This window comes from Melampsora larici-populina, assembly GCF_000204055.1.
Source record: "Melampsora larici-populina 98AG31 unplaced genomic scaffold MELLAscaffold_29, whole genome shotgun sequence".
NCBI lineage: Eukaryota > Fungi > Basidiomycota > Pucciniomycetes > Pucciniales > Melampsoraceae > Melampsora > Melampsora laricis-populina.
This window is the reverse complement of record NW_006768793.1, coordinates 479868-497621: the sequence shown is the minus strand read 5'-3', so window position 1 is coordinate 497621 and position 17754 is coordinate 479868. Positions and strand designations below refer to the sequence as shown.

At 39.9% G+C, this 17754-nt stretch overlaps 3 protein-coding genes across 3 annotated transcripts; 1 reads left to right on the top strand and 2 right to left on the bottom strand.

Moving 5' to 3' along the window:
- Positions 1-86: 86 nt before the first annotated feature.
- Positions 87-2953, bottom strand: MELLADRAFT_78319 (uncharacterized protein; the record flags this gene model as incomplete). The annotated part of the gene is made up of 6 exons (XM_007412145.1): positions 87-669; positions 767-848; positions 962-1863; positions 1984-2257; positions 2339-2404; positions 2501-2953. The coding sequence occupies 6 exons, from the start codon at positions 2930-2932 to the stop codon at positions 314-316; spliced, it is 2112 nt and encodes a 703-aa protein (XP_007412207.1).
- A 511-nt stretch (positions 2954-3464) lies between these two features.
- Positions 3465-6627, bottom strand: MELLADRAFT_117051 (lipase; the record flags this gene model as incomplete). The annotated part of the gene is made up of 15 exons (XM_007412144.1): positions 3465-4056; positions 4133-4223; positions 4306-4472; positions 4552-4650; positions 4747-4868; positions 4945-5059; positions 5132-5236; positions 5328-5385; positions 5470-5562; positions 5660-5775; positions 5845-5902; positions 6010-6153; positions 6264-6341; positions 6406-6491; positions 6549-6627. The coding sequence occupies 15 exons, from the start codon at positions 6625-6627 to the stop codon at positions 3788-3790; spliced, it is 1680 nt and encodes a 559-aa protein (XP_007412206.1).
- A 941-nt stretch (positions 6628-7568) lies between these two features.
- On the top strand, positions 7569-8689 carry MELLADRAFT_108399 (uncharacterized protein; the record flags this gene model as incomplete). Its single annotated transcript, XM_007412247.1, has 3 exons — positions 7569-7727; positions 8262-8639; positions 8678-8689. The coding sequence occupies 3 exons, from the start codon at positions 7569-7571 to the stop codon at positions 8687-8689; spliced, it is 549 nt and encodes a 182-aa protein (XP_007412309.1).
- Between the last annotated feature and the right edge of the window lie 9065 nt (positions 8690-17754).

Sequence of the window (17754 nt, the reverse complement as noted above, 5' to 3'; positions counted from 1 at the left end):
CAAAAAAAGAGTGAAAAATGAACTATGTAATTAGGTTTTAATCTGATATATATTAATTTTATCTTTAGAGAAATGATTCCGTTTTTGGTAAAAGTATAAACTGATCAAACTAATTAATTCCAATTTTTTTTATTTATTTTAAACAAAATTCATCAATATTCTTAAAAGAAAGAAGGAAAAGATCATCCAATAAAATCCTAAAGCGAGAAAAAAGAAACATATAAAAGAAGTTCCAATCAGACCAAACCTCCAACCAATCCAATCCAATCCAATCCAAAAGTCTCATGAAGATGATGATGAAGGCTATTCAAGTTTATTTGACTCTAAAAAAACTCATTCCTAATTTACATTTCTCAACCTCATCAATCAATTGTCTTTCCTGAGCACTCATCCACCTAAGTTCTTCCGAAACAGTTGTAGATCCGTTCTTCAAAGCTTGATCAAACTTTGATTTCATAGCATTCAATCTAGCCATCTCTCTTGGATCATCATGACCAGTAAAGATAATCAAAGCAGTTCCTTTAGGTAAGGCTTCGTTCAGTTTGATGATTTGATTCGATAAGCTTTCGTAAAGAGTTTCAATGGATGATTCACAGATCGGATGGGTTGGTATACTTTCTTCTTGGGTTGGTAGATCGTGTGATAGTTTTGGTGTAGGTGGTTTTGACCCTGTTGTTTTTTGGAATTAGGTACGAGAAGAATTTAGGATGGTGTTTAGTAAGAATGGATGCAAAGAATTGATTGAGTGGTTTTTGGAATGACTTACATCCAAGTCCATGTGATAAGTCCATTAATCTTCCAAACAAGAAGTCATGATTCTCTAAATGTGAAATCATTCCATCAATAACCTAAAGAAATTCATAATGAAATTTTTCCAAACAAGACATTTGCATTAATTCTCCATGATCAAACCAACCAACCGAAGCAGTGTTATAGCAAGGATGAGAAAAAAAAGTCATACCTCAGCATCAGTTTTACAAACCATTGAAGAAGTAGCTTTTGAAGAATTCATCCCACCACCATGATCAATCACAGCCACTCTTTTCGGTTCAGTACCTCTTGACATCCTTTCAAAGATCGATTCCACATCATTCACAAACTCTCCAAAGCCCGTTCCTTTTTCCATCTTCTTTAAAACCAATTCGATCGCCGTTCTAGCATCTTCTTCTGAATCATGTCCTAGAGTCATCGAACCAGGTGGAGGATTGGCTTGGATCTCTTTGTTTAACCATTTCTGTGCTAACCATTTCAATGAAGGTTTCATGGGTAATCCTTTGGGATGTTGATAAATCACACTGGTATCGATCACCCAAGGGTGTAAAAGTTTAAGTGCTCTTAAATCACATTCTAATGAATGACCGACCAAGACAGTATCGAAATCGATCATCGAACTTAATTTGATTTGAACATCTTTCAATGTAGTTTGAACACCTTGTAATCTTTTTTCCGTCATCCCACTAAACCTTGTTAAATAATTTATAATAGGTGATTCAGGTTTCACTAATTCGTCTAAGATCGGTTTGCCATCTTTTCCTACAACCGTACATCTTGTCAATTCACTCCCGTTCTCCGTCAAACACATCTCACAATCAATTCCGATTAACTTTAATGGTTTTCCTAAACTTTCTATCTTAGGTGATTCTATCCAAGGTGTTTGAATCCATCCATCTGATTGAATCCATTCTTCGAATCGAGTGGATGGGATGGGTTGAGTTGAATTCATCGGATGCTTTTCTCTTTGAGTTTGTCGTACGGAAGCGGTTAATGGGATCGGATAATTAGGTTTAGGATAACCTTGTTCTGTCATGATCTCTTCTTGTAATAAGAAAAGTGTAGGATCAGATGAAGAAATGGTTTTTTGATCTGAAAGAAATCAAAAAAAAAAAAATCAAAAGAAAAGTATTAGTTTATTTGGAAGAGAGATTTATTCCTGAGTTTGAAAAGCAACGTAGAAAAAAAATCAAAAAAAAAAGATAAATTCACTTTTCTTTCTTTCTTCATCACGTTTTGCTTTAGCCCAAGCCGAAAGTTGACAAGTCAAAAAAACACTTAAACAACTAAACATCCTTAACCGATCCCCACCTGCTTTAGTTGGACAAGCATGACTAAAGAGTGATTGAAAGGCTGGTAAATGAGTCGATTGACTTGATATTGAAAATGGCATGCCTAGATTCGTGTTAGGTTTTTCGACACCCAATGTTAAAGGTGTGATACCTGGGATCATTAAGACTACTGTTTTGGAGATGTTGGATTTGTTCTGTTTGTTTGATTATCGATTGGATTAGATATCTTGTGGTTTAGGATTTGGTGAGAGGTTTGGAATACGGATCAGACTGACTTTTACTAACATCCAGTCTTGTGATCTTTCATCTGCTGTAATATTTAGTACTAAATCACGTACATCCTAATCATTCCCCCCATCCATCCAAAGAAAAAAAACCAAGAGTTAGAAATGAAGATCTTTTTTCTGTGGTGATTTGATTTGATTGGAATGACTTACTTTTAATTGAATGATTCGACCATTTTTAAACCCTCGTGTATCGAAATGAAATTCAGCAGGATGAAGTTGTTGGTGTTTAATTAACTTTTGTTGTTTTTTTGATTTTCCTTTACTAGTTTTTGAATTCAAAACAGTTGACCAATTTCCATCATGATCATCATCATTTAAAGAAATCACATCTTGAGTTGATTCTTGAATAGTAAATGAAGTTTGTTGATTGGTTATAAATTCATCTGTTTTCTGTGGAAATTCAGATGATAGTTCAGGTGATGATAATTTTAATCGTTTTAAGGGTGGGTTTGCACTGTTGAGTTTGATCGAGGGTGATGGTGATGGGTTCGGTTTAGATGGATTGGATTGTGATGAATGTTTTCTTCTGTGAGTTGGTCTTGGATTGGAAGTCGAACTGGATGGTGTCATTGAGTTGCTCATTATGGTCCTTGGCTGTTGTTCGTTCTTTTCAAATCGAATTCGAAAGAAAAATTTAAAAATTTAAAAAAAAATCACAAATCAACAATTTCTCGAGTGCTGTATGTCTTTATGTATCACCCGGTACCCCACTGCCACTCCAGCATGTATTACCAAACCACTTCTCAGCATTTCCACAGCAACTTCCAACTCACTGGCTAACAAAATAATCTTCCTTCTTCTGTGATCTAATTGCTCTCCAGTCCATAAAGAAAACAAACAAGGTTTTAATCTTTCATGTCTAGAACCCAAATCCTGCTGTGAAATGGTTCAGCCCATCACCCTGGCAATGTTGTACCTTTTGCAACATTGCAGAAACTCACCTTCATCAGACTGATTTAACTCAAATTCTGAACCTCATGTAAAGTCCGCCTAATTACTTTACTTATAGGTCTGTCTCTTTATATTGGGTATACTACAAAATGGACATGCATTTCTTGTGTTGCGTCCAGCATAAGCAATCTTAATTGACTGATCATGGACAATTGGAAAACTAACCCTATAAACAAGTATATCATCAAATTGCACTTTAAAATCCCAACTTTGAAACACGCGACGGTGTTTTGTGTCAGTGAAATTGAAACTGATAGTTTGGAGACGGTTTGAATATCATCACAACTTATAAGTACGATGACAAAGTAAACAGGTAGTAATCAAACAACATGAAAGATAATGCAATGGAAAAGATAGTGAGATCGTGAATGATCAAAAGTAAACAAGATTTGAAAACCAACATCAACAAAACAATCAAACGTGTATAAACCAAAAAAAGCTTTGATTTGAAAAAGAAGAAATCCTCAGTCAAGGTTTTTGATTTTATCAAGGAGAAGCAAAAACGAAATCTTCTAAATTTTCTAAATAATAATCAATTTCATGTTCTCTAAACGTATCAGGTTCCATTCCAATCGAACCATCTTGATCCATAAGAAGTAATGAATGATGATCATCATACTTTTCCCATTTAGGTAATCCTTCATGATTCGGATCAAGTTGATAAGCGAATGAAATCCAACGTTTTTGATAATCTTCTGATCGGTTTCCTGGAGTGATTCCAATAACGGCTGGAAGATCTGATGCATGAAATGCACCTTACCATACCGAAATCAAAATCAAATCAGAATTGAATTCTTGGTTGAAATACCTTGAAAAAAAAATCTTGCATACCTACTACTGGAAAATGTTGTGCTGCTCGGTCTAGAAGACTCCAAGTGGGCATCGAATCACAAGTTCCTCTAAGAAACAACCTTCTCAAACCCTAATTAGAAAAAGAAATCCTAAATCCTAAATCAAATATTCTAAAACTCTCTTGAAAGCTTTCACATATATATTCTTCTTACTTGAAATCCAAAGTCTCCTAAGATTGCTGAATACTGTTTGTAAACAGGTGTGACTGCATTCTTGGTACCTGAACCGAACGGTGATCCAAGTGTTGGATCAGATGGCCAAAGTTGTAAGACTTTTTCGATTTGCTCTGGGCTTGCTTTTGGAACTTTTTTACTGATGACTAGTGTTTGAAGTAAATTGAAAGATCAGAATTGAACGGCTTATAAAGAGTTGCAAAAGGTGAATTGATTGTGCCTTACATTCTCGGAATTCATCTTCGGTTTTGACTGAGTAAGATCCTATGGCCAAAATAGTACCTTCATCTTGAACATCGGTGACGATGACTGGAACTTTGGCAACTAGATAGACCGATCAAGAAAGAAACGGTAGTTCAAAGCACTTGATTTTTTAACCAGAATCACATGGAGGTAAAGAGTTGGATTCCAAGAACTTACATCGACCATTCTTCAAAGCATGTTGAATAGAGTCTGTCACAAATTCACCATCAACAGCTGGACCAAACGTTAATGGAAAAGATCCAAACGAAAATGTTCCAGGAAGTTCATCAATCACATTCCTTCAAAACCAAAAAAGATGTTAAAAAATCAGTTCGAAAATTGTCAAGTATGCAAAGAAGATTAGTTTGAGCTTACTGCATCTTTTTTAGATCTGCGTGTCGTAAACAATCTAGTTTATCATTTGAGTCTTGACATCCTAATCTATTTACCAAAAGATCAAAACCTTTTTGACCAGCTCCGTCTGAAAACTCTTTGAATTCAAAGACAAGACATTGGAATTTTAATGGAATCTAATCAAACAAATTTCATCAAAAATGCTTACTTCCTACTGGTAATGCTGTACCACTTTGACATATCGCACCACGGAATAAGCCATTGAGGTTTCCATTGAAAGCCAAGAGGTGGTGAGAGATAGAGATCGCTCCAGCTAAGATGTGAATGTAAGACCAACCAATTCTCAAGCGTTCAGTGTCGAACAAGTGGTTCAGATCAGTTTGAATCTCAAGGTTAAAACTCACATGATTCTCCATACACGATTACTTTTTCAGGATCTCCTCCAAATTGTGAAATATATTTCTGTAAAAAGTCAAATCATTAATGTTTTAGAAATTCCATAACCAAAGAGTTATAGTTATGTATCAAGAATGATGTATACTAAACTTGAATCCATTGCATAGTTAACCTTTGATCTTTTAATCCTAAATTTCCAACCCCAGCCTTCCCAACTTCTTTTCCACCCAAGAATCCAAAAGCCTATAATCCAAACCAAACCAAACCGATCATTCAGTTCTTGATGATGATTTGATAGATAGGAAAACAAGGATGATGATTAGGAAATCAAAAACTTAACATTCGTTCGATGGTTTCCTGAGACCCAGATGATTGGAAGATTCATTTCTATACTCTTTTTCACGATTGGTACTCCAGTAAGTTCCCAACTTGCTCCGTAATTGTATCCACCAGGATCTGTTTTTTTAAGTTAGTTTTGGTTTTGGTTTTGATGATCATCGAGTTTGAGTTTAGATCATAACACACATATAAAGTAAATGACTGGAAGTTTTGAGTCATTTGTCAAACCGGTTGGACGAGTAACCTGTAAAGGAGGTAAAGATTGATGGAAAACAAAGTAAGTTGACAAAATATCTTGGTCTTGATGGATTGAAATGATGAATGGAAGTCAGTTTAGGAGAATTGACAAACGTCTACAGTCAAACAATCTTCTTGACCAGAACCAAATGGTTTGAGATACATCAATGGATTCAATCCTAAATTATCAAACCAATCTTTATATATAGAAGATGTATTTCCTCCTAAACTTTGTTGAGGACAAACTGCTGGATGTTTCTGTTATTTAAGAAGATCGTATTTCATATAAAGAGTTCAGTATCCAAAAACAAAACAAACTGTTGAAATTCTTGATCTGCTTTGAACTTGATGATGGTTTGTAGACTTACTGTCGAGTCATGATTCCAATAAGTTCTAAGAGGTGGAATCGGATTCGTAAACCGTCTTTCTCCAACTGGTGGTTCAGCCTTTTTAAGCAGATAGAAGTTAATACATACATCACCAGACTGATCTTTTGAAAGATTCACTGACATATGGAATCCCAAAAAATTGTTCAATACCATGTGTATGCAAACTCTTTCCTCGAAATGAGCCATAGTCCAAACCAACAACAGGTCCTAAAAGAAACAATGTAAACGGATCAAGAAACCCACAAGGAGATCATTTTTACTTACCTGATGTTGAATTCCTTCGATACCACCATGCGATTGTCACACCACTCGCCAACACTAGAAAGCTTAGTTTCTTCAACATCGTTAGAATCACTATATAGATTTATAAAATGACACTTTATTTTTTTTTACGAAAAACAAAAGAATGAAAACAAAATCAGGAGATCCATAGACTTGAAACCTTGAATGATGTGATGAGGGATTATACTAAATTTCTTATTTGATAGGAGTCGATTTAGGAAAATCTTGACGCAGTTCATCTGGTCATCCATCTGGAATATTGTACACTGAACTTGGAACTCTCGCGTGAGTGAATTGCAGCTCAAGCGAGGTTTTACAAATCATCCATGCACCTTTGTTTTTTCGTTTTGTTTTCCAAGTTCAGGCTCAAGACATCAAGCGTTTTGTTGGATCGGGATTGTAAAATGTCCTGGAATGTTATGGGTGTTTGATCATGACTTTTTCCGTTCCGATAAAGTTTTGTTTTGTTTGAAAGTACGAATTCCGAGTCACTTGGATTAGAGTATCATGAAAATGTATTATGATATGGGACGATCCAATCCATCGAGTTCAAAAGAGTCTTCAGATTAGTCAAAGTGTCAAGGGCCCGTTTGGTGGGGATTACATTCATATTAGTGGTCTTCGCACAATCTTATCACGATATGTATGATCATAAATCCAAAAAAAGGGGGGGAAAGTTAGGATACATACATAAAGGATTGAAATTGATACTTAACCAAGTCCTAAGCTTAACATAAGCCCCTCTTCCGACGCGGCCACGTCCGCTCTCGAAGAGGGGCTTAGGGCATACACCCCGAGCTTGGCCTGAGACCAGCAGGAATTTCGAGCACTTTTGCTTGAAATCCCTTTGTGAGGGCTTTAAACATCGTAAAAGGTTGCATGAAATTCAGGAGTGCCTCTGCTGAGCCTTCTACACAAGCACGTGTCACTTCCAGCACCACTTCCCTTGAGTGAAGTCGCTCCAAGGAGCTCTTGTAAATGTGGGCCTCACTACGACTTAATATGTCAGACCCGCGTTGCAAGAAAATTTCATCTAATTCGAGTTTCAAAACTTTTGAGCATCCTAACATAAAATTAAGTACCCACAAATGCGCGCCTAATTGCGCATGGTGCGTGGCCGCCGCTCGGTCGCCCATCCCACGCAAAGCTGAGCTAGAAATGGTCTGCATGAAAATTTTTGATCATTAGGTTTCCAGTGAGAATCCGAAGAAATGCCTGAACAGGTGTGATCAATGAGTGTGCAAGCAATTTTTTAAAGTTGCAGTCATTTAACTTTATTTAGCCATTTCCCAACCTTTGATCATCCCCACACAAACTTTGATCATCTCAACACCAAAGCCTGGATAAACATGAAGCAAAGAGAGTGCAGTATTCAGTCTCGGCCTTACATAACCCGCATGACAGTCTCAATATGTCAAACTCTAGAGGACCACAAACCACGAATATATCCAAAGGAGTTTGTGCATGCTTTTTTGTCCGCAAACGACCCTGTGCTAAATGTGAAGCGTCGTCTTTGGGCAAACAAAGGATCAAAGTCAACATTGGACATTGTCCGCGATATCAAGGACCTACTCAATTCCTCGGGTGCCAATGGCAGAATGATTTGGAGGCAATTCATCCTGGACGAGGTAACTACAGTTTGGGTTAATAAACACTGCATTTATATGCTGACAAATTGGAACACACGTACGGAAGGCTCAATTCTATGTGGATTCCGAGAACCTACCTGTGGGTGAATATCCTGGTGGTTCGTTCTACAAGGCAGATGCCATTTCCCTAAATTTTTTTGAGGAAGATCAGATGGTGAAACGTGCAACACAGGTGAAGGAAAGCATGGATTTCTTACATACCTTAATCGAATCAAAGCTATTGGGCTCGGCGACTAACACTGACAGAGGATTGATTTTGAGAGCTGGAGAGAATACTGGGAACGATGACTCTGACGACGAAACCAAAGGACCTCAAGCTGAAGAAGGCGCCGAGGATGATCTTGATATTATCAATCATCGAGAGGGCGTTTTGTATGCAAAAAAGCATAATCATCAAGATAAACTAAAAACTCGTGCTCGCCTAGTGAGTACTGAGTGATTTTGTTTGATAATATGGTCCAGATGATTGACTAAATCTCCCAGATTGCCGGTACCACTTGTGCTATGGTTGCTTTTGCAAAAAATCGGCGACAAAACGGGCTTCAACTGCATAACGCATTGACTTTCTTAGCGGTGGGGGTATCCGAACGTATGAACTCTTATTTGCACACAATTGGCCTATGTAGCTCACGAGATACAGCAACAAAAGCATTGAGGAGATTACGAGACATTAATGAGGCCAAACTGAAGCGTGTAATGAGGAAAAATCATACCTTTCCTCCGATGATCTGTTTCGACAATATTGACCTACTGAGACGTTTGTCAAAGGCACGGGTGGATGGAAACCAATGGATTTTTCGAGGGACATATGGCTATGTCCATGTGATCCCACCTCACTTAGCCCAAACGATGGATCCATTGTCTGAAAGCTGTAACTTGAAGAAATTCCTTGCTTACCACGACACAGCACAAGAAAAACCTGTTCGGTTATGGACATTCTTGCCAACCGTTCAAGAACAGCTCACTTGGAAAGCTTCACTTAAATCACAGCTGACAAAGTGTTTATATAAATACATCATTGGCGACGGTCCACGCCCTTCAACCAAACTCCCTTCAAAGCCACCACCGATCGAAGAAATCCCTCGATACAATCCGGAGATTTATATGCTAAAGATGCTTGATTGTTCAGAAAACTCGGCCGAAGGAATTAGTCATGTTTTTGACGGTATTTTGCAACAGACCGGTGTAGCACGTGAATTAAGTGCTAGTCGTATTCAGGTGGTTAATGGTGATGTGGCCACTTGTCAAGCGATTGAAAGTTTGAGAAAGAAGCTCTTCCCAGCGGGTTCCGATGTCGATACCGGTCAAAATCTGATTACAATCTTTGGCGCTTCTCATACTCTGTGGAATGTTGCACAAGCAATCCTTTGCGAGCACTGGGGTACTCCTGGTGTGAAGAATGATACTGGGGCCTGGCGATGGTGGCAGTCATTAGGAGGCTCAATACGTAAACCACCTGCGAAAATGGATTTTAACCAGGTCCTACAAGCGATTCATCAGATACACATGGCTACCCTCACTTTCTGTTTGAGGTAAGTTTATTTCTTATTTCTATACTGATAATTGGGATACAGTTTAAGCTAGCGTGGTACATAATTTACAGGCAAATCATAACCGAAGAATCCAAAGAAGGGCCACCAGACTTTTCAAAAGAAGGGGTTGCGGAGAAGTTGATTGAAAAATGCTATAATGAATTCTGCTCGCCACGTGCTTTAAAAAAAGCACGTGTGTCTGGTAATAAGAAAGGCTACAACCTAAGATTACGAATTCGAGATTTTGCAACTGTTGTTGAGACTGACGAAGCTATGCAATGTGGAGATATTGGACGATGTATTTCCATGTGGAAATTATGGTCTCTAATGGCTCATGGTGTGAAAGGCCTCCCTCGCTATGCTCGACATATCACTCGATTCATCAATTTAGTGGAGCATGATCTCCCAAAACCATTAGCCACTTTAATCAAACACTGCATGCTTATTCCGACCAGGGACGGCCAGGGTCATTTTGTAGCTACTGACTTCTTCTTAGAAACTATGAATTACTGGCTGAAGTTCTTTTACAATCGCGCGGTCAGTCTGTTTACACAAACTTATTGGATATCCCAAAATTGATTATAGTCATTATATTTTATTTCTTTCAATATTATTATAGGGTAATGGCACAGATATTGAAAAATTAATGAATGACATTTCAAATAATATTCCATTTGTACGTGTGTGAGACAACTGTTTCATTTCGAATAACTAATTCAGCCTAAAACCGGTCAGCTGCGCAAGCTAATTCAACAACTCAAGATCCGATCTGGACTACAACCGATATATCAGAAACACGATCACAAGATCAACGAGGCGACCATGGCTCAATTCCAGCGGGTAGCTCAAGACTACTTGGCGGAAATGGATTCCCAGCATATGCAGAGCCACGATATGCCGCTCGATGTGTTGGAAGTTGGAAGACGCAAGCTAGCACATAATCTTGAGGCTGATGTTCTTCAAAAAAGGCCCTCTCGATATCGCTGGGGACATAAAGCACATGAGAAAGCTGATGATACCATGCTGTCAGAATAGTTGTAATAAAAAACTAGGACGATGTTAATCGCTTGCGAGTATTGCCTTTTTGACTAGTAAATTGAAGATTATCTTGAGTTGCCTTTTTATGATAATTCAACTCTTCTTCAGTGGGATCTAAAACCGCCCAAATGTTTCTGCTATGTCGCCAGGTGTCCATTACTTCGGCGAGCCTGACATATGTGTTGGGAAGTGGTTCACCTCCATAGATCGCATCCAAAGGTAGGCCATTGGTCAGAGGCCCGAGATTCCCAATTATCTTCCAAGCGAGGTCACTTGAGAAAAGCACTTCTGCTGTGAAATAGGACAATTCAGGATCGGGATAATAAGATTCAAATATATTGTTGAAAGCCTTTATAAGCCAGAGATACAGCCTGATGTATCGGATGTCTCGACGAATGGGGTCTCCTTCAGAGACTTCCAGTGGCTTGAGAGGCTCATCAGATAGAGCCAAAACAGTTCGGTTAAATAGATTCGGGGTAGCGTTTGGCAGAGTATAATCTTTTTGAATCCAAGAATCAAACGTCGATGTTGTAATCTCAAGCTGGGCATGAGAAAAACCGAGGGCTGAACTCGAGTGACAATTTGAGCAACAGCATTTTGCCATTCCAGCAACTTGCTGTCGCAGTAGCTCATCAAGATAGACCTGGTCATCGGAAGAAATTGGGATGTATCCATGTCTAAACGATCCATGGTCAGCAAAAATGAATCAGGCAGTGAGGCGAAGTTCCACTTACTTCATATCGACGGCAAGCGCCACTCGCAAGCAGACTGGAGTTATAGCCAAAGCATCCATGCGATCGTCGTCAGGTTGATCCGTGGAATTGGTGAAATCTGCCACCGAGTTTTTACCGCCAGGTCGTTTAGCCTCTACTAATAAAAACCCAACGCCCATTCGGCCATCACGCCCAGCGCGGCCTACCATTTGAATAGTGTCGGAAGGGTTGGTGCGACCCAAAACAAAGACCCGTCGCACTTGTTTCCAGTTCTGACCCATTCCCAGGGCGGTGGTACAAGTCATGATAGGGAATTTTCCTTCGGAAAAATCTTTGACCCGCTGTAACTTATCGTTGGGTGCAGTGGTAGCGTGATATCTTCGCACGCAGGTACTAACTCCACAGCTCGAGTCTGTAGGATTTTCGCGGCCAAGGTTTATAGCTTGCATTGCGGCGAAAGTGTCATCCTGGGTGTGGCAGTAAACTAGAGTGGGCGGGATAGAGTTGTCGGGTACGTTCTCTTTCGGACCGAAAAAGTTGGAAAGATATCCAATGGCGGAGATGCCTGTTGGGACTCGGAGTCGAATCCAGCGAAGTTCCGGGCGCGTCAGCTCGGCTTTGTGAATGTCGACTTCACTCGGTCGTAATTGAAGATTTTCGAAAATTGCGTTCATCGCCTTGGGTGGGCAGGTAGCTGACATCAAGAGAATCGGTACCCGCTCGGTAGCCAAAAACCTTTCAATTAGATCTCCATACGAAGGCCGAAAAGACGATCTGTCTTGAGGGCCAGTTATAGAAATTCCAATCTTGTGTTTATCACTTTTCGCCAGACCCCAGTAGTAAATGAGATGGGCCTCGTCAACCACCTTGAGGACCAATTTCTCTTGGAAATTTTTCGAGAAAAAGATGCTTGTAAACCGAGGATTGTTTAAAAAGATTTCGGGTGACTAGAAATGTAGCAAATGATTAGCTACGAGAATTCAACGTACAGCGGCAGCCATAACTCACCACATACACAAAACGGTACACACCGCGCTCAAGGTTGCGTATTACCTCGTCCGTAAAATTATGACGGTTCAGATTCACGGCTGAAAAGCCCGCCTTCGTCTTTTCCTTCACCTAAGCAAACTCACCACATTTTGTCAGTGAAACCAACCGTGAGGACACTCAAACAAAAAACAAAACGTACCTGATCGTCACCCAACGCGTCTGTGGGATTCAAAACTAGGACAAAGGCTCCCGAGTCCTCAGGAAACAGCATCAGAAACAGCTCGGCTACGCAAGACTTCCCAAACCCGGTTCCGGCAAGAAGGAATGTGGTCTTGTTGTTCATCAGGCTATGGACAGATCGTATCTGTTTTTCTCGAGACTCGAAACCGTATTTGGTATGGAACATGGCCTGAAGAATCTCGATTTGGGCGTCAGGTGAGCTTTTTTTGTGTTTTTCTTCAATCAGAGGTCGACCTGGCTTGAATTGAATTGCTTTCGGAGAATGACTTGCTTGATTAGAATTGTCTTCCGGTGATTTCGTGGTCGCTGCTTCTCTTGCTGAACTTCGAAGATGCATGTCTAAAGGTAATTAGGTGGTGGTGTTCAACCGCGTTGTAACCGCGTCGTGCATGAGCGGGGGTGCAACAATTGAAAGCGCTTGGGGCAGATAGCCGCACGTAAGCTTGTTTTGGACTTCTGTCCAAAACAAAATAATGGGGGTCCGAAACAAAATATTTGGCCAATACTCCCAAATCAATTTCCGGGCCTGCACGCGCGCTGAACCCGTTGAAATCCATGGATATTGGAATCCAATTTTCCCACAATCTACAAGTGGTGACATGCTAAAAACAGTCCGAAGTGAAGGAGAAGGCTCAGCAGAGGCACTCCTGAATTTCTTGCAACCTTTTACGATGTTTAAAGCCCTCAAAAAGGGATTTCAAGCAAAAGTGCTCGAAATTCCTGCTGGTCTCAGGCCAAGCTCGGGGTGTATGCCCTAAGCCCCTCTTCGAGAGCGGACGTGGCCGCGTCGGAAGAGGGGCTTATGTTAAGCTTAACCAAGTCCAATCCCTGGCACGATTTTGGACTTGATTATAAAAGTTTGTTCAACGATTATATTGACTTCAAGACGAAAAGCACTTTCTGGCTATAAACGAGAATACGATAACCCACGAAAGGTGCATGAACATTGAACATCAAAGGATCTTAAAATACCCCACTGAGGATGTGATCCAATCAACCAGATCGACGAGAAGTGCCACTTTCTATGGAATCTCATTTCATCTAGACCTCTCCGAACGGGATCAACTCGATCGTATCAAGATTAGCGGCCCATCACCCCATTCTGATCATGAGATTTAATCATTCCTTATGATGGGATTGGGTATGACGAATGATCGAGTCAGTGGATAAACCGTCTAGGCTCTCATTCACAACTTGGAAATCGATTCGTGGCGATATGTGAAGAATAGCATAATCGAATTGAATATCATGACCAGTGCATCGTTGACTTCGATTGTTCATGTTGATCTCCATGCTGTTCAACTTCATGTATTTGGACAACCGAATTCCTGTTGAAAGGCAAAAGCATGATGTCTAAAGCATTATATTGCTCACCGTGATTTTCGGTAGTCCAATCTTCCTACGTTTTCAACTTGTAGAAATGCAATGCTCTTCATCTCATCTTTGGATTAGAACTTCAGCCCTTTTGCATTAAACCGTAATCGAATGTCTACATTAGCTAGAGAAGACATCGCTTTCCTTTTCCAGAAGGAAGGATCAAAAACAAGAAGTTCATAATGTGCATGAGTTGAAAAGACATAGATGGCGACCCTGAAGATTAAGTAAATTGTCATGATCTTGATGAAAATCATCACATCTGCCCAGCCATCTTGCTGAATACGTTCACCACTTTTTCCCAAAATAACCTCCCTTGACCATGGCTAGTTTGTCCTCTAATCAAATCAATTCTTCCAATCAAACTTCGAATTCCCGAGAATTTCTCCACACTGCTCAATCGTCTATATAAGCACTTGTCTCAACTTTTTAACTTCTTAAGTTCAATGTTGTACTAGCTCGGTTTTAACATAACTTATCTTAGTGGTGAAGGACATCATGTAGCAGCGATCAATTCATCACCTTGAAATTTGAAAATCATGAACTGCTAATCTGCGCACGCACTTGCCAACTCTTTCTGGGAATTCCTTCAAAAGACTGCTCGGACAATTCACATTTGAAGAGCCTCCTCAATCCCTTATTCAATGTCTAGACAAACTATACTTTGTAGAGGCAATGTAAAGTAAGAACTTGAATGTCGCTGCCACTTACATCAGCAGAGTAGAAATATGTCGCGACCGGTTTGATTTGGGTCAAAAGTGAAAATCCATGACCCCAGATCTTGTGCAAATAAAAAAGAGCTGATAAGTTTTTATAAAGTATCTTTCCAGTTGAGATATTATATCATTTTTGAAAAGCTTACAACATAATATCTATGCTGAGCTTGAGAGTCGATGGTTTTGATACCTTATCTCGTAAACTTTGATAGGAATCATCCACTTTCTTCGGGCTTGTGGGCTCGATGTCTATCATTTCCTAATTTACCAACCAGACTTAATTCCGACAAGCATAGTCTGTGCGTGAGTGAGAAAACCTCTTCGCCTCGCAAACCTTGCGGTCTTGAATTTGCCTGAATGGGCTGAGTAGTATATCACAATCTAATAATGTTGAGCGGTGAGATCTTAGTGGTGTTCAGATGCGTTCTGCTTGGGCGCAGGAGGTGAGGTCACGGTGGTAGTGGGAATCTAAAATTTTTCCACCTTGCTACCACGAGCACTCACTGCTTGAGATACCCTCCCTACAATCATACAAGAACTTCTGACTACTACCATCCCACTCAGTCTTAGAATTATACACCAAGTCGTGACTTGGTTGGCGATCACAATGAAATTGAAGTGACTATGTAGCGAACCTCTGAGATGAAGGGTCTTCAAGATATAACACTTTGAGCGTCTTTAGATTGCAACGAAATACGCGTGGACCGCGCTCGGAGGCTCACGCGAGTTGCAGAAGCCTTCGCATACTCACAAATAGTTTGTAACTCACATGCGCTTTCGCAAAGCCTGCAACTGTCTAGAGACGGGAACTCAGTAAACGGTCCCAATAGATCCAAGATGATGAATGATCAGGATTTAGAGTACAACTGAATTAGGTGTCACTGTCTAGAGACGGGAACTCAGTAAACGGTCCCAATAGATCCAAGATGATGAATGATCAGGATTTAGAGTACGATTGAATTAGGTGTAAATGAACACAAACAAACAACCAACCAACTACCGTACTGATGAGAAAATTATCTAAAAGACAGATATTTCAAAAAACATAAACAAGAAAATAAGTAAATGTTTGTTGATACACGGTAATGAGCAAATAGTCCTAGATTCTCAATTTGAAGGAGATTAGATAGCAATAAACGTGATGGAATGTGTGAAGATTGTAAAAATCATTCTAATTCGATCCGTGCTTGGATTCGGTCTCGCAAAGCCTTCAACGCTTCGGAGACGGGAACTTAATAAAAGCTTCCAATAGATCCAAGATAATAAATCATTATGATTTTAGAGCACGATTGAAGAACGTGTAAATAAACAAATAGACAAGCCCACAAGTAAGACACTGATGAGAAAATCATCCAAAAGACATATATTTCACAAACATAAACAAGAAAATAAGTAAGATTTTTGTTGAAACAATTTAATAACCAAATATTGGAAATATTCTCTTATAGTCTGGCCAAAAGTGATATTTTTATTTCGAGCAAAATGTGTATTAGATATCAGAAAAGGTGGTTGATATGGAATTCGAGTAAGAAGGGATCAAGTTGGGTTAAAGAGATTTGGATGGGAAGGTAGTGGTAAGTAAGAAGAAGAGAATTTTAGACAAAAATGTAAAAGATCAGTTTTCATACCCGTCTCCTGCCGATCCTAAGTCAATACAAAGTAAGCAACGCATTTTTTTTCTTTCTTGAAGCACAGTAATTCTAAACAAAATGCTAATATAGTACTGGTGATTGGCGCAAGCCGAGAAATGCTCGCGTACGAGGCAATATAGCTTTGTGTGTTTAGGCTTTGCAGCTGAACAAAAGCGCGAAACCGTCTGGAGGAAAAGAAGGCCCTCTATAGAATTTATCAGACTGATATCTGAAGCCGTGTTCCTACCTTTCAATGGATGTGTTGATCGGCTTGTTCAGACCACATCGAAAAGTCTCAATTCAACTAACTCCAAATACTGGAATGCCTTTGGTGTCCAGCTCGAATACTCATTTTCGCCAATCACTGAGATTATATGGTAACCTTTCCGCGTCTGGATCAACCTCATGAACCAATCGCAGAAAAAGAAGTTGCGGGCTAAGGCTGGATGGAAAAGTTCGCAAAGGACTCCTAAAGGCTTGCCGGTCCCAAACAATGATTTTGAAGGGGATTCATCGCTGGTTGCTTCGGATCAATCTAACGAACAGGATCTTCACAGGGAATTAGGAAACTTGCTGAGATCATTGAGATGATGTCCTGCATAGGTCGCGCAGATATGTTTGATAGGATTCCCATTACATCCAACATGGGCTGGCGTTTGGCGAAAAGCAAACAGATAGCGCTTTGAGCTGCAGAGATTGGTAAGTTGTTTTCTGGTGGCAACAAAGAATCCATATCTCATAGAACTGACTCTTCATTCCCTCAATCTCCGGTCAATGATCCCAAAGATCCAAGACTTCGATTTATTCCACACATAACGCGTATCACCAGCCGGAAAACGCGTATCACCAGCCGGAAAACTCTGAGCCTCATTCGCGATCATAGCCAGCTCAGTCGGCAAAATAAGGTGAGATAAATACAGTAAACAAACAAACAAACAAACATGAAACGATTGGGGGGGTTCCGTTCAGCGAGTCTCGTGATCACAAATCTGGAAGTGGCCGCGGCAAGTATTCCCCCAATACAAGCCTTCTAGCTGATCAGCACATTCTCAAAAGCTGATCTCCGGATCATAAAATTCGTTGACTTCAGTTCTTCGGATACAGAACCAACCATTTTCACTACCACCACTTTCAAATCGATTTCCATCTCATTCATCCCTATCATCTCAATTTCACTACCTCACTACCTTCAACCAAGCGACCACCTCCAAGTTTTCACTTTAACCGAACCTTTGTAGTACTTTTAAATTCTCATCCTCCTCTCCGTTTTCGCTTCTCTCAGTCCATTCACTAGTTCCTTGTAAG